The sequence below is a fragment of the Myxine glutinosa genome, chromosome 4, assembly GCF_964187855.1.
Source record: "Myxine glutinosa chromosome 4, kmMyxGlut1.1, whole genome shotgun sequence".
In the NCBI taxonomy this organism is placed as follows: Eukaryota; Metazoa; Chordata; class Myxini; order Myxiniformes; family Myxinidae; genus Myxine; species Myxine glutinosa.
In genome coordinates this window covers 32,265,162-32,286,805 of record NC_136264.1, presented here as the reverse complement: position 1 = coordinate 32,286,805, position 21,644 = coordinate 32,265,162, and the positions used below count along the sequence as shown (strand labels likewise).

The 21,644-nt window shown below is 42.8% G+C and overlaps 1 protein-coding gene and 1 non-coding gene across 2 annotated transcripts in view; both read right to left on the bottom strand.

The window, feature by feature from the left end:
* Positions 1-9,885: 9,885 nt before the first annotated feature.
* PHB2 (prohibitin 2) overlaps positions 9,886-21,644 on the bottom strand; it is a 33,211-nt gene continuing 21,452 nt past the window's right edge. The window contains exons 3-10 of the mRNA XM_078775605.1: positions 19,273-19,357; positions 19,057-19,136; positions 18,767-18,951; positions 18,282-18,411; positions 16,174-16,277; positions 15,520-15,597; positions 14,332-14,408; positions 9,886-10,934 (exon numbers count right to left, since the gene is read on the bottom strand). Of these exons, the coding sequence (XP_078631731.1) occupies positions 10,898-10,934; positions 14,332-14,408; positions 15,520-15,597; positions 16,174-16,277; positions 18,282-18,411; positions 18,767-18,951; positions 19,057-19,136; positions 19,273-19,357 (776 nt within the window). The 3' untranslated portion in view covers positions 9,886-10,897. The remainder of the gene's footprint in view (positions 10,935-14,331; positions 14,409-15,519; positions 15,598-16,173; positions 16,278-18,281; positions 18,412-18,766; positions 18,952-19,056; positions 19,137-19,272; positions 19,358-21,644) is intronic.
* On the bottom strand, positions 15,782-16,065 carry LOC137426344 (small nucleolar RNA U85). The gene has a single exon (XR_010984300.1). It is a non-coding gene; the product is annotated as a small nucleolar RNA U85 (small nucleolar RNA).

Below are 21,644 nucleotides of genomic sequence, written 5' to 3'. Positions count from 1 at the left end.
TCTTGGACTCGGATGAGTTTGTGTGCAAACCTCGTGCTTTAAACAAGAGCTCACTCTGGAAACATTACTTCCTCTTCTTTCCCATTGCAATTAGCGTACATCAAACATTGACAAAATCAAACGGTTGATGTCATGGCTACTGTTTTCTGGGACAGTAAAAGGGTGATCACGACTTGATTTGCTCCCTAAAAGTGAGACATTTAATTAGGTAGCACTACACCTACGCACTTCGGCGGCTGTGAGACGTAATCAAGAATGAGCAGAAATTCCAAACATGGCTGGAAAAATCATGAAGTGGCTGCTTTTCCAGGGAAATGAATCAACAGGCAGCTCAGATTTTGGCAACCAGCTATGGTTATGAGTTGCTTTCCCATCCAATCATTTCACCAGATTTGAACCACTCAGACTTCTAGCTGTTCCAAAAGTCAAAAGAAGAGCTTCGTTGGAAGAGTTTTGATGAGAATGATAATGTGATGAGAGCGGTAGAGTTTCCAGACAAGGACGTATCAGGCTACAGGTAGAACCAGAACGAATCTTCACCGTCACAACGTCGACCGAAATGTCTGCACCCACATTATACATACTTGTACAAAATTTGATTTGTCTTTTCAGCTGTTCCCAAGTAACACATTTTTACCTGTGGTTGGTAAACTTGTACCTGTGTAAACCTGTGTTTACCTGTGTAAACTTGGACCTCTGACCTTTGCCAAAATCTAATCACTTCATCTTTTGATCATAATATATATTTATACCAAGTTTGGTGAAAATACCATGACTGGTTCACAAGTTAGCTCGACAAAATAATTTTTACCTAACGGGACATCTGACATTTCACCCCAAAATCGAATCGGTTCATCTTTACATCATTATGCATACCTGTACCAAGTTTAACTTGGATCCCTTCAACTGTTCTCAAGTTATAAACCTATTACAGACTCTGACCTTTTGACCCCAAATTCAAGTCAGTTCATCTTTGCATCATAATACATATTTGTACCCACTTTGGTCAAAATCACATCACTGGTTCACAGGTTATGTAACATGACCTCTGACCTACAAATTCAATCAGTTCATCTTTACCTCATTATAATACCTGCACCAAGTTTGATTTGGATCCCTTCAGCCGTTCTCAAGTTATCGAGGTAACGAACATCCAACCTGAAAACATAACGCCACCAAGACTTAGTCGGTGGAGGCATAAAAACAAGGTGTACACTTCCTTCCCTACACCCAGTCATACAAATCATGATGGTGCAGTTTATTGTAACATTTGTTCTGTCACTGTTCATCAGGTATTCACCATTACCTGGTTGGCAGGAGAAACGATTCAATTAATTACTTGCAAAATCGAAAAATTTTCAAGTATATTGGTTCGTCTTGTGCGTTATTCTGTCTGTCTTGTCAATCGCCGACAGCTCACAATTTTATACAGATCTTCAGAAAACTTCATCAAATGGTGGAGTTGGTCATAAGGTAGAAACCTATTGATTTTTAGGTCAAAGGTCATTTTGAGGTCAACTCCTAAAAGTCATTTTTCATCCAATTGACTTGAAAGTTGAACAGCATTTGCATATTGAGTCACTGAATTGGGAAACCTTTTTTGATGTAAAAAGGTCAAAGGTCAACTCAAGCTCAAACTTATAAAATCATCAATTTTCATCTGAAAAATAATTAATTCCCATCCAATTGAACCGAGCTTTAATTAAGATTGCCAATTTAAATCTTAATGAAATGGACAGTTTGATGTATCCATGGCAACTTTTTCGGGGGGGGGAGGGGCATTTGATCCATGTCAATTCCAATGCCCCCTGGGATTTAAAGGTAATCTATATATATATAAAACACAGTTTGTGTGTGTGTGTGTGTGTGTGTGTGTGTGTGTGTGTGTGTGTGTGTGTGTGTAATGTTACCGATAGACTCCTAAACGGAGAGGCTCACGTACTTGATATTTGGCACAGACATGGCCATTGAGCCTGGGAAGAACATGGCCGACCAAAAAATTTATTTCATAATATTTTTTTACCATATTTTTACCTCAGCACATTTCAGCGAGGAATATTATGCACGGAATCTGACCGGAGGCAGAGCAGCGTGCTGATTCGCTCAGAGCGATCACGTGATGTTCCTTGCCGCCATTAACTCAGTTACGCGTTCGCACGTATATCAGAGCGAAAAGCGATTGCGTTTTTTCACATTTCAGCGAGGAACATTGCCATTCACACCACATAGGTTTTGGTAATGTCGGAGTTTACGGGCGTAAACTGGATAGGTGGTTGTCATGTCGGAGTTTACGGGCGTAAACTATTTCTTACAGTTATATATACTAGGGCATGCCCGTACTATATATAAGCTAGGACGTGCCCGTACGTGGGTGCCCGTTCCTTGCCAAAAAAAAAAAAAAAAAAAAATTTGTGTAGGGGTGTGTGTGTGTAAACATCCTAGGGCGTGCCCGTACGTGGGTGCAAAAAAACATGCGTGCAAACAACAACAAAAAAAAACTTTGAAACCACGTGGCAGTAACGACCACAGAACCCCCCCCCCTCTATTTACATGAATGGTTTGGTCCATTCGCAACGACCACAGAACCCCCCCCCCCTCTATTTACATGCAATGGTTTGGTCCAAAGCGAACGGCTTGCAGTGTTTGGTAAAGAAATCGCCATAGCTCGGTAAGTACTTGTCCGATTAATATGAAACCTTGAAAAGGCACATCCTCGGGTCCCCAGCAATATACCTGGCAAGTTTAAAGTATATCGGACCCGTGGTTGTCGAGAAACAGCGGTCACAGACAAACATACACACATACACACATACACACAGAGATTAATGGAATTATAGATACTAGGGCATTGCCCGTACGTGGGTGCCCGTTCCTTGCCAAAAAAAAAAAAAAACGCTACCCGTACGCTCTACCCCGCCCGTACGCCCGTAAACAAAAAAAACAACGCTCTTCGCTTCCGCCCTTCGCTCTGACTGAATTGGGAGAAATAATGCGCATAAGAAATCGAATTACGTACCGTAATGGCGGTCAGCTCGTAACGCGCTCAGCTCCGCTCGTCTCACATCGGCCACGCCTACGCAACAAAGCGTTCTGTGATTGGCTGCCGGAAGTGAAGTCGTCACTGTCCGGAAGTTCGCAAATCGCAGTTACGATGAATCGTTTTAATTTAATCGCAGTTTGAATTCGTTTTAAAACATAGTTTAACGGCAACATAGTTTTCCAACGTGAAATAAATGAATACGCTGTCAAATGTGCCGTCCGAGGCAGAGTCTGATCGCCACGTTCGGCACACGTGATAGCTCGCTGCTCTCTGATTGGTTGAAGCGTTTTTTGGACATAGCTCGGTAAGTACTTGTCCGATTAATTTAAAACCTTGAAAAGGCACATCCTCGGGTCCCCAGCAATATACCTGGCAAGTTTAAAGTATATCGGACCCGTGGTTGTCGAGAAACAGCGGTCACAGACACACAGACACACAGAGATTGCTGGAATTATAGATAGATATATATATATATATATATATATATATATATATATATATATATATATATATATATATATATATATATATATATATATATATATATATATATATATATATACACACACACACACACATAGTCACATACCTGTTAGCAATGAGTGTCGCTGAAATAGCCAAATGGACCAAATTAGAAGGGGTGACCACATACCTTTGGTCATGTAGTGTACACATAATATGACACGACTGCAACGCCGCAATGAGCCGGCGAAGCCAAAGCCTCCATTGAACTTTTTCGCAATAATTGTTTATGCATACTTCCGCATCCGCAAGATGGCGGCCTCCATGGAGCGATTTGGTGCGTCAATGCTTCGAAATTCTCAAAGGATCCAGCAAAATCTGGCTTTTCAACATAATATGCGTTCATTCACAACACCGGCTTCGCCGGCTAATATATATATTGTTACAGACACGACTTTGATGTTAAGGTGGGCCGAGCGGAATGGCCGTCGTGTCCGCACAAATTACCCGATTGTACTCGAACGTTGACGAAGCCGCGCCACGCTGGCTCAATAAGGAAAAAGAAGACACACGGCTGAATTATAATGACAGACACCAGGGATACGGTTCTCAAGACCTCCGGAGGAGATTATATTCGTGCGGAAGGTCAGATTACAGGGACGAGAGGTACAACATAGAAAGACAAGCACTTAGACACAATCTTATATTAACCCCGGACAGACGACAGACAAACGGGACAACGGCTGACTCACACGGGGGTTGATGGCAGGAAAGCGGGTATCGATGGCTCAAGGTGCACTCTTGGCTCAAAGCAGGGTACACGGTTCGGTCCAGAGATGCGGGGAGGTCTCGTCGCAGCGCTCAGAGGTGACGTTCTTTCTCAGGCCTCTCCAAACTCAGGCGCATCTGTTTCAGCGCTCGCAGGTCCTTCTTTCTCCAGCTGGGGGCGAATCTCTCGTCACGTCCGCTACGTGGCCGCGTATATATCCGGCGGGGAGTGACACGCCCTCGGCTCGCTAGCGCCGCCCCAGATGGAATCGGTCCGCCCTTCTCATTGGGTGCATGCGGGGGGGTTACCGGCTCCGCCCTTGACGAGGAGCTGACAAGGAGCCCCTTCGTGGTAACCCCGTGGAGCGCATGGTCTGGAGCGCATCGTCTGGAGCGCATTGTCGATGGCGGCGAACCGAGCCGGTGGGAGGACGCACACTCCCCCCCCGCGCAGCGCCCCTCTGTTGTTGTAGACGGGGAAGAAGATGGGAGGAGGTACGGGAAAGGTCCTAAACTCACTACTGGTGCCATATAATCACATTCTGGTGCAACGAAGAGTCATAATTAATGGAAACGAGGCCTTAACTGACATAGACTAAGAATAACTAGGAAGATGTCCGAAAGTTGTCTACGTGTGGTGCGGTGGACCTGGGCACGACATTTAATGGGGGAATAAGGGGAAGGTCGGCTCTACTGATTGTTATTTACATGCAATGGGACTAGGGAATGGGGGATTGGGGAAAGTTGGGGAGTATTGGAGAAAATAGGGGAATATTTACAAGCGGATATGGAGGCCAAATTCCATATTCGCAACAATATATATATATATACACACACACACACATACCTGTTAGCAATGGGTGTCGCTGAAATAGCCAAATGGACCAAATTAGAAGGGGTGACCACATACCTTTGGTCATGTAGTGTACACATAATATGACACGACTGCAACGCCGCAATGAGCCGGCGAAGCCAAAGCCTCCATTGAACTTTTTCGCAATAATTGTTTATGCATACTTCCGCATCCGCAAGATGGCGGCCTCCATGGAGCGATTTGGTGCGTCAAAGCTTCGAAATTCTCAAAGGATCCAGCAAAATCTGGCTTTTCAACATAATATGCGTTCATTCACAACACCGGCTTCGCCGGCTATAAATAAATGTGCTGGGCCAAAATCAGACACCAGCAATTTTTTGGTAATCAGCCAATTGGAACCGGTCGAAGTGCCAAATACAGTACTGTACTACTGTAAAACAACCCAAAAACCTTGAGTAGATTTCAACCTTTTTTCTGGCAAATTTCAATTCACAAACTTTTAGATTATATATATAGTGTATCCCAAAAAAGGTAATCCGAATTCAAGGGGTTAATATGCAAAGGTTATTAATTTTGACAATTTACATGTGGTTTACTAATTAAGAGGAGATACTCAGCTTTCCAGATACCTTCCATGCATCATTGCTGTCACACATGACCGAGTACATGTTCATTGAAAATGACAAGTTCAAATCGCATTTTTACAAGTTTGGCTAATCGATGCAAGTCAGGATAATTGGTGCAAAACGAACGTCAGATGTGAACTTTTCTCAGGAATGATTGGCCTTTATGCATCCACACCTTCAACATGTCCACCTCCCCTTTCAACACAAAGCTCACAGCGGTGGAGCATGCCCTGAACTGCTCCTCTCACCATAGCTGGGTCATTGCGCAAAGCATCCACTTCATGACGAATAAGGCCCTGCAATTCGTCAAGATCATGGGGAGGAGTTACGAACACATTGTTCTTTAAATGTCCCCAAAGGAAACAAGCATTCTGAGTATTGCGCTGCAATACATGTCCCCTACCGGCAGTCTGTCGTCCGGGAAACTGTTGGGAAAATTACCAAGGGTTATTTACCCACAGGTTCTGAATCGTTCCCAATCGCTAGTTACCTCAGGATGGGCTCACCTGTGATTCGCTCAGGACATCGATTTATACACCTTGCAGACAGGTCAGCAGAAGCACGAGAAAAGAAGTTGTTGATAAAGAACCTTTCGAGTCGCTAAATATCAGTAATTTATTAAATTTTCCGGTTCACGATCAATGTGTATATATGTTGCTCGGCTTGGCTCCGCCCCTCCCGAAAGCACGCTCCGTCACGCTGTTGAGTTTCGCGAGACGAGGCTGAGGGCGCGTGGTGCGGCTTGAGGAGAACTCCAGAAAAAACAAGATATCCATTTTAAAAATATTTTCATTTAATTAACGATATCTGCCAAACCACGTGCCCTATCGCAAATTCCAAAATGACATTTTAGTAAATTGACATGCTGAACAGATCTGTGGTTTCCCCTCGATTGGATCAAAAATGAGGGAGCGGCTCGGTTTTAAAGGTTCATGCTTAAAAACGTCATAACTCTGAAACCATGTGACGCATGACGTCATGCTCGCTGACTTTTTTTGTTCGTCATGGGTATGCGATTCTGCCTGGAAAGTTTGGCCTCGATCTGTTCAGCCGTTGCAGAGAAAAAGGGGTTTTCGTGTTTTCACGAAACAATATGGCAGCCAAGCCACGTGACCTCATAATTACCATTAAAATATTCTACAGACCAAGTCCCCCGTATGGTGAAAATTTGATCTCAATCGGTCCAATTATATTGCAGAGAAAATGTTTTTTAAAGGAAATTAAAACTTAAAATGGGACTGAGTTAAGGATCATCAGAATTATCAGAATTCCCAAAGTTCAAAGTGCCATAACTTTGTCAAAAATGATCGAAACGTCATGAAGTTCGAACTTGACCTGTAACTTATAAGGAAACCATGTGCCAAGTTTGAAATCATTAGCATGAAACGTTTAGAAAGAAAGTCTGGAAAACTGTTCTTTGCGTGACGGACTGACAGACGGCGTGCAAACCTATAGTCCCCTCCGGTGTACACCGGCAGGGGACTAATAATCACATGGTGTGAGGTCAAGTGATCTTGGTGGCCATTCCACTGCATGGTTGAGGCCGATGACTCGGTCTCCAAAGAGTTCCCTCAATCGATCTCGGACAGCGATAAGACGATGTGCTGGGGCACCATCTTGGGCCCACTAGAGATATCTGAAGACACCACGAACATGTCTCTCAAAGTTCTCCTCCAGTTGCAGTAAAACTTCATCATTGATCATCTGCAGATACCTGTTACCATTGACATTTCTTTGAAAGAAAAATGGTCCGATCACCTGACCACTTCCACAAAGTCCTAACCAAACAGTCCACTTTTGTCGATTCATGTTGGTGTCAAAATTAAATTCCGGGGGTTGTCCTGTCAGTGCATATTCAAGAACATTAGGGGTATTGGCCTTGCCGTCCATGGCGAAAGCAGCTTCATCACCGATAATGAGATACCGCAGCAAATTGACATCTGCTTTGCAACGTGCTATCAACCATCCGGCAAGCACCAGCCTCCTGGCAAAATCCCTTGGCAGAAGTTGATGCCGGATGTGAATCCGATATGGATGTTGGTGGAGGTCCAGTCTTGTGATTCGGTTGAATGTTGCCTAAGGCAATCCCATCCCATTTCGTCTTGCGCTGGTATCCCGAGGATGCTCCAAAACTTGCTGCCTTACTGCTGCAATGTTCATTTCCGATCGCCCAGTGCACCTCCTACCAGAATTCCCCTTGTTGCGGTTGAGGCTAGTGCCATGCTCTTGGTATTTTCTAACATTCACCCAGATGGTTTTGGCTGCTGGAGGCTCCCGTACTGGGAAACGTTCCCTGAACGCATCACAAGTTCGCTGCAAACCTCCAGTTTGGTGAAAGGTTGTAACCACGAAGGTCCACTGTTCAGTCGTAAGTTGAACCATTTTTTTTTTTTTTTTTTTTGTATACTGAATCGAGGCTCGTGAAAGAGCTAACATTTACTTCACAAACAAATCAACCAGACAAACAAAATACCCAAAAAGAGGGAGCGGAAGACAAGATGGGGAGAGAAGGGGAAGCACACAAACACAACATCCGAGAGCAGGGAGATGTGTGGAAGGGAGAGGGCCCAGGGGGAGGAGGCATGGGAAGGGGGGAGGGGGGGGGGGGGGAGGAAGAAGTCCATGACTCAGACTCTCTAAACCCATACAGTGTAGGCCCATCTTAAAGGATGACGCAACCAACGATTACCAGACCAGCTTAACAATTTTACATAATCAACTTGGCAGTCTACAAGTAATGCGTCCATTTCAAACTGTCTTGCACCGATTAGCCAAACTTGTAAAAATGCGATTTGAACTTGTCATTTTCAATGAACATGTACTCGGTCATATGTGACAACAATGATGCATGAAAGGCATCAATGGAAAGCTGAGGATCTCCTCATAATTGGTATACCACATGTAAATTGTCAAACTAAATAACCTTTGCATATTAACCCCTTGAATTCGGATTACCTTTTTTTTGATACGCACTGTATATATATACATTTTGAAATTGGATTATAGACATTTCAAGATGTGCATAAACATTCTTCATAAATAGCTGGCAATCATCGTGATGGGTCGAGAAAATTTTGGCTTGGCAATTTGGAAAATATGTTAACACGGCAAACGGCTCGCACATCAGGCGATATCGAATCAATTTTGCTTTGAAGCTCAAAGACAAACATAACCTTTCTAAAGCACACCCAATTCAAATTAACCAATTGCTTTAGAAACAGCCGCGAGTGCAAAGTAAAACGCGATCACTCATACTGTACCCTACTTCCTGGTAAAGTACATCTTGACCCGTTTGAGGCGTGTCAAAGCATCAGTTGCATTTTTTTTCTCTCCCACAATTCAAAGGTGGGCCGACAGTATTCTGGGCCCTCGAGCAAAAGCAGCACATTTCACATGCAGTCTTTACCAGCCCCATTATATGACACATTAACTTGTAGGTACCTTACAAGTGCATTTCTGGTTCCTGGGTGTGCTGGCTTGAACGTTTCTTCTTTGTTCCTTCCTTCTGTGCAAGTGCTGCTTCTTCAGGATGAAGATTAACATTTTTCTGCATGATGCCGAAGTCCAGCGTTATTTGAAATTATTTTCCGATTAACCCTCGCGATCAAACTTTGGCCGTTCAATTTGAACGATTATTCGGAATGGAATCACTTTGTAAACCTGGGACTCCCTGAACCGTTTTTGTATAAAACTTGCTTTTCCCACGACCAGACAAGTATGAAACGCTTCATTTGATATCCGACAACAGCTTATCGAATGAACACATGGTAGCTCATCATTTGTTTAAATCGATTTCTACACCTTATTGACCAATCGATTAGAGACGGGATTTAAAATGTAGATTCACAGCCACTCAATATAAATCCGTCAATCACGGGAAGGCCCTGATCTGGCGCAGTATCCACTTGTGTGCACAATGACATTATTTACCACCGATTATATATATATATATACACACATATTTTTCTTACATTGGTTAGTCATGCATGTACGTACGTACGTACGCGCACACGCACACACACAATTTAGCCACTTTGCATTTGATAAAGTAGGTTCTAGCAGACGAAGGTGACGTGAGACAATTGAGGTTTGAGTTTCAAACATGATTGAGAAGGCAGCGACAAGACCAAGTTGCAAACAAGACCTGCAGTGACAGCGTCCGTTCAATAAAGGTGTTTACAATCAGCGTAAAGACATTTATTTCTACTCAATTTTAATGCTTCAAATATAAAGATGAAATCAAGATAACAGTTATAGACGGTTTAACACAATCGGTTAATGTATGCCCTGGAAATTATTCTCCCATACAAGTTTCCAGGATGGGAAAAAACATTTCCAGTAATTTGATTTTAAGTGGAACAATGGTACAAGTAATAAATACTGTTTGGAAGCTCCATGTTGTAAAACGGAAACTGCCCCACCTGTCCAATTTTTTTTTTTTATGGAACACTCATTTTTGTGAGTTCATTTTAAAGAGCGCTCAGGTAGGGCTCTGACAAAAAAAAAAAAAAAAAAGAACTACAGACAAGTCTCACTTGCTCCGATTGGACGGGGCTGGTGTATTTATACAACTTCAAATTAAACTTCTCTCAAGGAAATGGAAACTACTTTTCATTCCATAAATCAAACACTTCGCACCACCTTCCCCCACCACAAACAGACTGGTGATGTTTGCTTTGCCACAAAATTTATACATAAAAAAAATCATTTCCAGCAGAATCAAACACCATATGTTTCATGTACCCATTTATTAATTTGGTAGTTGCCGAGAAGGAGACATGTTGAAACTTAAAAATTCCATGAAAGCAAGTGGATTTTGGGAGGGAAAGACATCGGAACAATCCAATGGCTGTCCTAATCAGTTTCACCTGGGGGGGAAGGATGGGGTTTGCATTTCTTATACCAAATTATTTGGTTCAGTTATACAATCGGAGGCAAAAAAACTCCATTTCTGTTCGACATGATAGAGAAGAGTACTGTGATTGCAAGAGTACTGTGATTGCAAACTCGTACAATGATGCAAAATTTGAATTGCACAATCACGTCATTGCCAACAACCTGTGCAATGTGTCTGAGCAGCGCACCTCACGTGCCGTAGTTTGGATATCTTCAAAACCATGTGGAGATGAGAGGCACAAGGCCTGAATATGTTGGCGAGGATTTCTACGATAAACAATTTACTCAACTCTACTTCTTCTTCTTCAGGTTGCTGACCAAGGACGCACTACAGGTTGAGGAAGGAAGGGTAGGGAAGGGTGTGAGGATTACGTAACAACACAACAGCAAATAATCAAGTGGAAAACAAAGTGGGAGGGAAGAGCTGCAGAAACATCCGCTAACAATTTACAACTGAACAAAAATGATTAAATAATACCATTTCCAGAAAAAAACATCAGGTATCGGTAACAAATCAGATTGCAATTGACAAAAGGTGTAGAAAACCATCCACAACAAGCATGCACAAACAAGACATTTTGGAAGCAAACTATGACTTAAGTTCAGCAGAAACAACATATAATGACTGCAACAGTAGTGTGACCTTACCTGGCTCTGTAATCGATGCAAAGAAGGGCACGAGAAGCGATATGAAGGGGAGGGATGGGGAAACAAACTTCATTAAGTCTCTCAGAAGAATTAACTTCTTCAATCAGCTGTTTAACAATGAAACGTTAAAGTTTCTCAATGGGAATGGAACACGGAGGTATATAATAAACCTGGAGAGCCAATGACGGCTGTCGGCTGAAGCTAGCGGAAGTTGCTTGGCGGCCATATTGGGAAGCCGATTGTGTCTGCGTCCGTGTTTGATCTCACAATCAGCTGATCTCACAATTTCTGATTCATTTTGGATGCTTACCGACTGTAAGGAGTCTTATTTGTGAACGCGCTGTTTCAAAATGCCACAGTGTGTTGCATTTGACTGCACAAATACCTCAGGGAAGGCCTCCACATGCACATTTCACAAGTAAGTGACAAACCGCGATCGCGGGTGTTCTGCTTTTTCAGTTTTTGGCGTGGTCACGGTGGTGGGGCTAGGTAATTAAGTTTCAATGAAGTTTCAATGAAGTTTGAACACTGTGTTTGAATTTGATGATGTTAGACCATGCGCAGGGTGTGCAATACAACACAAATCTCAAATATAACTGTATTGTGTATTCACTAGGGCTATGTGAGTATGTCAGACTGATGTCTGATTGACTCATTCATTGATTCAGATTGAAGTATCGAGATTGACTCGTCAGCTCGTGATCATTGTCAAGTGATTTAATTTGTGATGAGCTTAACTTAATTGTCCAGTCTACTACTGTCAGGGTTTCCATGCCCTCCTGTGTCACTCGTGAGCAGAAAGAGCAAATGGGGGTTACTTGTGGAAGGTACGAAAGTCTGACACATGGCAAACATTAGCAGATGAAGTTGTATTTAACTATACATATGAAACTCAAAATATTATTTTGATATGGAGTCGTTTTGACTCGGATGTTTTGACTGCCCTCTGAGGTTTTGACCCGCAACCACATTTTGTGACCACAATGTATTTTGTTTCAAGGTTTCCAAAGGATAAGGACTTGTGCTCTCGATGGACATCTGCCCTGAGAAGGGAGTCCTTCTACCCCACCCCAGGCACCACAGTTCTGTGCAGTGATCACTTCAATGAGAGTGACTTCGACAGGGCTGGTCAAACCGTCCGACTGAAGCCGAAGTACTCGAAGTACTCGATGCATGTCACATGCTTAAACTTGCAAGAAACTGTCTTGGATCCATGAAAATGATGGAGGATGGCAACAAAAAAGTCATCGCGTGGAAATACATCCAGGCACTCTTTGATCTGCAGAAGAGGGAAGGCTTGCGTCTGGGAAATAAGCTCTCCCGGAAACACATTGAGTGGAAGAGCAATGTCATGAAGGTGGACACAGCCGCTCAGACATTGAGCACTAGTGTGGCAGATGCAATTCGGTTTTGCAGGGACACTTTGCAACTATCAGAATTTCAGGGCAGTGAGGCTACCTGCCAATACATTGAAACATTGGACAAACTGTTTGACATTCTAAATTCTCGCAATCCATTGGCACGAAACTACAAGGCACCACTCATGACATCACGAGAAGGACTTTTCCTGCCATTCCTGGATACTGCCTACAGTTACTTGTCCAACATCAAAAACATGAATGGTCAAGTTATGACCAATACGCGTTTGAAAACCCCCTTCATTGGTTTCATGATCTGCATAGAGAGTGTCACAATTTTGTATTTCACATATGTCAAACCTGCCTCATCTCCCCTGCGATACCTGCTCACGTACAAAATGAGCCAAGACCACATTGAACTTTTCTTTGGAGCGGTCCGCATTGCATGTGGAAGTGGGAATAACCCAACGGCCCGGCAGTTTGTTGCCGCATATAAGCGCCTCTTGATGCGACATGACATCAAGTCTGCAAGTGGGTTGCCCTTTGTCTGATATGGCGAGTTCACCAACACTTCATGTAAATATTTAAACTGTAAAAGATGTGTTGCATGAGATGTCTATATCTCCGCTCCATTATTCATGTAACAATTACCATGTCCTGCTGAACGTTCCATTGCAACATGTAAGTCTTGTATGTTATGAATAGCAAAAACTTCCGAAACCCAAGAATTGTGTGGGTTAACTACATGACAGCGTTTCATGTCATTTATGTGACTGGTTTCTAACATCTCGGTAATAGAAACATACACATCTTAGTTACAATATAATGACTGAATTAAGTAACATCATATAACATGACAACAAATCAGATCTTTATATTGAGGAATATTATAGAACAAGCCAAAGAATGGCAAACGACGACGATGTACCTCAATTTTATAGATTTCTAGAAAGCTTTCGACTCCTTGCCCAGAGAAAGTCTGGGTCATAATGAAGAAATACAGCATACCTGGAAAATTAGTGAACCTTGTAAAAGCCCTTTACCAAGACTTTCAATGTGCGGTCATCGACCAAGGTGAAACAACAGAATGGTTCAAGGTGAAGACAGGAGTTAAACAGGGGTGTAACATGTCAGGATTCTTATTCCTACTAGTGGGTGATTGGGTCATGAGAAGGACGATAAAGAACACCGAGCGGTAATTTTGGGCACTTTTTTTTCAAACAAGCTCTAAACCATTGGATTCCCCAGGAAAAATGCGTCTAGAATCAACTTCAAACTTAATGAACACCATTTCCTTAAAGAACGGGATTCTGAGCCCGAATATCAGTTCAAATATTAGTATTCTATATTAATTAAATAGTCGGCGGTCCTAAAATTCGCTCCAGCTGCATCATCAGTGCGCCACGCCTTTGCTTTGACAGGCTTTGTTTACAAAACAATCGGCTTCCCAATATGGCCGCCAGACTATTTCCGGTGGCTTCACGGCGGCTAATGCTGCGAGGTGGCCAATTGGCTCTCCATATTATATACCTCCGTGGAATGGAAGAGGACCTTTCTTAACCAATTCTCCATCATGGCTTATCACTCGCGTTTGAAATCACTTTCAGTTTTAACACGAAAGTCAGCCCAACAAGAAATCATGTTTCACTTATCAAAGTCGGTACACCTGTGAGTATGAAACCATCAAACGTTCCCAATACTTTACTGCAATCAACTCACTGGTCAAACTTTTCATCATGCAGGTTCAGCACCAGGTTTTCAGTGTTCAAGTACACACGGTTTTGAGCATTAGAAATCTGGAGGAGAAAATACAAAAGTAAGAGTTGGTGAAACGAAAGAATAGGCAAATACAAAAGTTCAGCCAACTGTTCATGCTTACTTTCCACCATATGGGTGGTACAGCATTATTATTAATATTACCAGCAACGGTACCCGCCCTATGGGCGAGGCTTCAATTGGGAAGCCCAAATGAAAAGGAAAAATATCAGAAATTGAAGGCTTTTTATTTTTATTTTAAACGATTCATTTAAACATCCGTTAAATCATATCACACGCAAATCATCAAAATCTAAACAGTACATGGCGCCCATTTTGAAAAAAGATTGAATTCTGCAAAAAGGAAGCGGCCGCTACACGTCTTTCTCAGTCGCACGTTTATGTGTGAAGAGTGCGCGCCGAATCTGTAACACGGAAGCGGCCGCTACACCTGTTTCTCAGTCGCTTTGCACACGCTGCCGTGTTACTTCGGAGCCGCACGTTTATATAGGAAGAGTTCGTCAGGAGTCGATCTACTCTCTCCTGGTACGTAGAATAAACAGTATTTGTAAAATTTCAACAAAAGCCACATCACTGTTCATAATCGGTAAATATTATTCCATCGTGTTTGGAAAAACAATAGAGCCTATTTTATTCCAGGGGCTCCCAGAATACCCACCCAAAATATCGTTGCGATCGGTTCAGCAGTTTTTGCGGTACCTGGGAACGGACGGACGTTTATATAGGTGGGTAATTCTTTGGTATTTCAGGTATTTGGTGAATTATAGTAAGAATATTCTTAACGGCCACAACTATTCCCACGTTCTTGTGGGGTTGGCCGAGCTATCGCCATGGTGCCAATGATAGCTCGCGTACTCTTCGCGAAGAACACAGTGAAATCTTTACTGTCCACCAACTAATGCTAGCAGACAGGAGTCGCCAGTTTAACGTCCACCGGCACACATTCATGAATCATCCTACCTGTGAAACACCGGGGTGGCAGTTTATAGTTGGGCCGAGATTCAAATCCAGGCAAGGCAGCATGGAGTGTGCATATATATTTAAAAATTTTAAACCTTGCCTACAATAAGAATTTTGATACCAACGTTTTCACTACACGCTCAACATCAGAGTTGAAGAATGACACCTTACCGTCCGCGCAACGCTCTGTGCTGCCCGGATCCTGCGCAGCTTCAGGTATCCAGGGTTCTCTCGTAGTGCTGCACCCAAGTAACTAGTTAAGCCAACAGGTTTGAGTACTGACAAAAGCGTACGTCATAAATCAAGGTTGGTGATTATACCAGCAAAGCTAGAAAACTATTATTTGAGCCCATGTGACTATATTTTCACACTACATGAATGAAAGAATGAAATGACCAGTGAACAACTACAACAAGTTACACATAAACAGCGTTGCCATCAGATTACCAAATATTTGATCATGTCCACTGCATTACAATGGGCCCCAGCCGGGATTACCAGTTGACCCTCAACTACTGTACGCCACTGCCAAACCGACCACCCATTATCTTTGTGGAGTGGTCGAGAAACCGGCAAACGGCAACACACTTTAGGTTGAGCCTTACAGCCATCAGATCACTCTGTGTTTCGATGGCCAAGATTCCCAACCACACCGGACTGGTCCCGTCAAGCAAGGCAGCAAGTGGACTCATTTTCGCCTTTGCATCATCATTTGGCAAAATGCGACAAAAGAAAACTAAACACAACACCTCTACCCCCCCCCCCCCCCCCCCCCACAAAAAACAACATGGTCAGGCTTTAGAAGTGTGCGCAAGTCAAGGATATCATTTGCGCAGCCTCAGCTTCTCCCTCCGCCTGAACGATCTTCTGCCGTTGCTCCTGCTTGGCACGTTCCACATAGAACTGTGCACGCTGGGCCTCCTGATGAGCTGCACAGACAAAAGGATTGTGATGGAAGAGTGTGTAATACTCGGTTAACCAGCCTGATGACCCACAAGATCAGGAAAGAAACAAACATGATTTGGATTAACTCAAATGTATGAACGATTAGCTAACCCCCTCTCTACTAGGGAAAATGGCCTTAAAATGCACGTTGTTGTTGTTGTTATGAACGATTAGCATGAAAAAGGTGATGCTGTCGGCCGAGTAATCAAGAGATCTTAGCCCACATCTTACCTTTCCAAACATGTAAAGGTAGGATGCATGAAAAGGGTGGCAGTAGGAATGAGAACAGCACTCTGACATCGTGCCGTCGACCGATATGCCTCCACCCACATTATTACATCATTATACATACTTGTACCAAGTTTGATTGCTCCCCCAGCTCTCTCTGGGCTCTGTCCCCCAAATATTCCTACAGGTCGCACAAGATCTGCCTGCAACCCTCTTATGGTTAAACTGCCAAAATAAAGACTCTCTGCCCACCTTCACTCTTTCATTCCTCTTTTCTCCTACCTCTGGAACAAACTCCATCACTCTCTTCAATCCCAAACCTCCCTCCAGGTCTTTAAAACAGCTGTTCATGACCATCTCTTATCTTCCCCCATCCAAAACCTTGATCTTTTCTACCCCCGCTAATTTCACCCCAAATCCACTTTTTTGAAATAGCAATTTCTTTCCTGGAAGTCCTTGGTGTCCTATACTTCTCCCACCCCCCCCCCCCCTTCCCACGCCTCCTCCCCCCCAAGCCCTCTCCCTCCCACACATCTCCCTATTCTCAAATGTTGTGTTTGAGTGCTTCCCCTTCTCTCCCCATCTTGTCTACGGCTCCCCTTTTTATAGACTTTGTTTGTCTGTTTGATAAATGTTAGCTCTTTCACGAGCCTCGATTCTGTATACAAAAAAAAACAAACAAAACAAAAAAAAAACCTTTCAGCTGTTCCCAAGTATCTCCTTTTTACCCGGCATGACCTCTGACCTTTGCCACTGAAATCGAAGCAGTTCATCTTTGCATTACAATATATACTTATACCAAGTTTGGTCAAAATCCCATCACTGGTTCACAAGTTAGCGCTGTAACAGACTTTTTACCGAACGGGCCATCTGACCTTTGACCTCTTGACCCCATTAAAAAAAAAACCACCTTTAGAGGCCATTTTTCCCCGCAAAGCGGGGGTTGGCCTTTTTCGGGCACCGTTGTTGTTTTTGTTGGTCCCCTTTTTGAAGCAAAGTTTTACGACCTCTTGACCCCATAATCGAATCCATTTATCTATACATCATTATACATACTTCTACCAAGTTTGATTTAGTTCCCTTAAACCGTTCTTAAGTTATCGCAGTTTTAATGAAGTAGGTTGCAGACAGCAACCGCCCAGGGTGGTGGACTACCGTTCGGACTACCGTTCGGACTTAGGAGCGTTAAAGTGGTGCCCGGAACCATCTTACACTCTCCGTGTCAGTATTGCTGAGCTTACTCAAACTATATCTCCTGGCCTAGCTTCAATCTCTTTCTTGCAAACAAACATCCACTTTTACTCATTTTCATTCCTCACCTTTACATTCTCCTTTATTTCTGTTTCCTCCCCATTTCCTCAAAAACCTCCAATTAAATATGATAAAGTCCAAAAAGTTAATGGCCCCTACTTCCCAGTATTATGGGGTGCGAAGAATCTCCAGTGACCTGCATGTTTCTGCTGCCAATGAGGGGACGGGGTGATGTGGGGGGCCCAGGTAGTAGTAGTATCAGTCCCTCCCAAGACCCTTGCCTTTTGAATAAATGTGACTTTTTCAATTAATTTCACCACCATTTGTGGTCTTTCTTCAAATCTCTCCTTTGTTGAACATCTTGCAAGTACCTATTATCTTGCTTCTCTCAGAGACCACATTGTTAATTCCTTGAACATTATGAACTACAACCTTCACTCACAATTCCGCTAACACGCTGATTGTTGTGTCTGAAAGGTACAGAGTAGCACATTCTTGGAATATCTTACCGACTTGCTTCGACTCTACGGCTGCAGTATACTCCTTGCTGAAAGAGAGTTCTGTGATCGAAACGTCATCCAAGATGATGTTGAAGTCCTTCGCTCGTTCTGTTAGATTCCGTCGAATCAAGAGAGACACCTGTGAGGAGATAACATTTACAGCATCAAAATGCTCCAAAACCCCATTACTCCACTTTTCCAACACTGGAAGAATGACAGGCTGACAGAAGAGTTCAAGAAAAAAAAAAAGTCTGTTTGAACATCATATAATCACCTGGATGTGATCCTAAATGGATATTTAGTAAAAAAAAAAAAAAAAAAAAAAGTTCAGAGGCCCAATCTTAATGTGGCCTTCTTAAACCAACCAATTTTAACCTCCAAATTTTCCCAATTCCTCACGATCATCCAGAAAAAAGATATCCACAGCACTATCCACAAAGCATGCCATTGTCATACTTTAGATTTGAAATTCACTATGGCCGAACGTATTGTACCTGTGCTCGCTGTGTGATGAGCTGAGACGCGTTGAACTTTGCCACAACACTTTTGAGCACTTCGTTAACGACCGACGGCAGAACGCGATCATCATAGTCGAGGCCCAGGTGTTGAAACATGTGTGGCAGGTTGGCAGCATTTGGCCTTGACAAGACACGCAGAGTGATGTTCACCATTTGAAGGTCTGCAAGCAGACAAAATCTCAAAGTTATTCGCACTGTCTAACAATGGTGCGTACCAAGAATTATAACACTTCCCGACTCTCCCCGAGAAGACAGCAAATGATTACCTTTACTGCCTGTGGGTGAAGAAATCTTTCGAGGCCTTGCCCTAATATCATAGATGATCGGGTATTGAAACCACGGCACCCTACAAGACAAAAGCCTTTTGGATGACAATAGTGTAAAAAGTATAACCCAACACTCAGAGCAACAAATAAAATAGCACAAATAATCAAAACAATTCATATAACAAGATTTGGAACCCATGAGGCAGAAAAACTCACCGAAAATGCAGACCCTCAGCCAAAATAGTATCGGGCTGTACACCACCAATCCTGCTGAATATGATTGCCCGATGGCCACCATCAACTGCAATGAATGGTTAACCCAGTGTCAATAATAAAATAAATAAAATAATAAAATACCAGTGTCAATAATAAAATAAAAATACCGACATCAATAATTAGGTGTTATGCCATAGCCTTGATTTTGGCTCAATTATACACCTACTAACAGAAGTCCATGGTAAGAATACCACAACAGAAAAATGTAGGCTTATGAACAAAGTACAGAAAGTCAGAAACCATGTCCCAGTTAAAAAAAAAAAAAAAAAATTTAAACAAAATCAAGAGATACAATAATGTAGTGTTTTTGCATTTTGTCACGTGATTCATAAAGTTTATTGCTTTTAAGTACGCCTCAACATGCACAGAAAAAAAAACCCCCAAAAAAAAAACAGGAGGATCGAGGCAAACTAGCCTTGCGGCACCAACCCTGTGGCCAACACACTGCCCAGGTTCAATTTTTTTAATGATTCTCCCATAGGTTTGGATTATTTTGAACCAACTTTTACTGAATATTTTTCCTCTCTGAGGAGCATTTGCGTGTTTCAGGATGAGACAAAGACAGCATTAGTCCAATATATATAACTAGTGGACGTGTGTGACATTTGGACATCTTGAGTTAGATACTGGGCATTCAGTTTTACAAAATGGTTACTGGCAATTCATGAGATCCACAAATGATGTAATCTACACAATATATTTACTTCTGATAACATGTGAATGCACGTGCATGCACATGCGTAATAGTTTGAAACGTGTAATTACACCTAATGTAAAATGTGACTTCAATAGCTCAAATACTCAACCTCCCCACCCACATTCCTCCCACATCACACACACACTGCACAACACACAGGAGAGGAAGTGTGGGGGTCACACACAGGAGAGGGAGTGTGGAGGTCACACACAGGAGAGGGAGTGTGGAGGTCACACACAGGAGAGGGAGTGTGGAGGTCACACACAGGAGGGAGTGTGGAGGTCACACACAGCAGAGGGAGTGTGGTCACCACACACAGCAGAGGGAGTGTGGAGGTCACACACAGCAGAGGGAGTGTGGAGGTCACACACAGGAGAGGGAGTGAGGGGGTCACACACAGGAGAGGGCATGAGGGGTCACACACAGGAGAGGAAGTGAGGAGTCACACACAGGAGAGGGAGTGAGGGGTCACACACAGGAGAGGAAGTGGGGAGTCACACACAGGAGAGGAAGTGAGGAGTCACACACAGGAGAGAGAGTGAGGGGTCACACACAGGAGAGGGAGTGAGGGGTCGGGTCACACACAGGAGAGGGAGTGAGGGGTCACACACAGGAGAGGGAGTGAGGGGTCACACACAGGCGGAGTGAAACACACAGGCGGAGAAATATCTCGGCAATTTCCCCGTCGGTGTTATTTGGGCAGTGTATGATATACCGTGCTGTGAAGTTTTAATACATCTCGGCAATTTCCCGTCTGTGGCGATACGTGAACAAAGCTCCGCCCCTCTCCCCACGTGCAGAGCAATCAATGTTTACTTTTTATTGTGACTTCGTCGAAATGAAACATTTCATGGTGACTGTCATCATATGGAAAAGTCCTTGGAGGGGAAAAAAGTCTCATGGGCGGTGTATATGGGCATTACATTACATCCTTATTTGGGCGGTGTATGATATACCGTGCCGCAAATTTATCTCGACAATTTCCCGTCATATATTTATTTCACATTTGTGAATTACATGTCGATGCATACGTGAAATGGTTTGTTTATTAATCCTGGACGTAAACACGATTCATCCTTGAAAAATCGTGCGGAAACAAAAAAGTTTTATAAACTAAAGATTTCACGATTATATTACCAATAGCCAAACCATACACGATGAGAAAACATCTTCTTTGGGTGGTGTATAATCGATCCGAACGAAATAGCCATTACTTGGTCTCCTTTGCATGAGTTGTAATCAAAATGTACCTTTGTTTCTTCAAAAGGTAATTTATGATCGAAGACTTGTTGAATAAGTCTTAAAATGGGCATCAGAGGCCTATCGAGCCTCGACTTCATTTTTAAACTTTAAAGGATCGAAAACTTTTTTCTTAATAAACAATAAGAAAAAATAAATATGGATTAATAGTAAAAATAGATAGATTAAACCAAACGTAAATATATTTTAGTAAAAATAGATTAAAACCAAACGTTATAAATAAATATTGTTTTCCATTGTTAGTTTACATATATGTACATTTTTGAAGTACTGTATTGTTTAATTCCATGGTTGGAAAAGAGTAGACTCGCTTTAAACAAACTCTGTATACACACCCTGGGAATATGGAAAAATA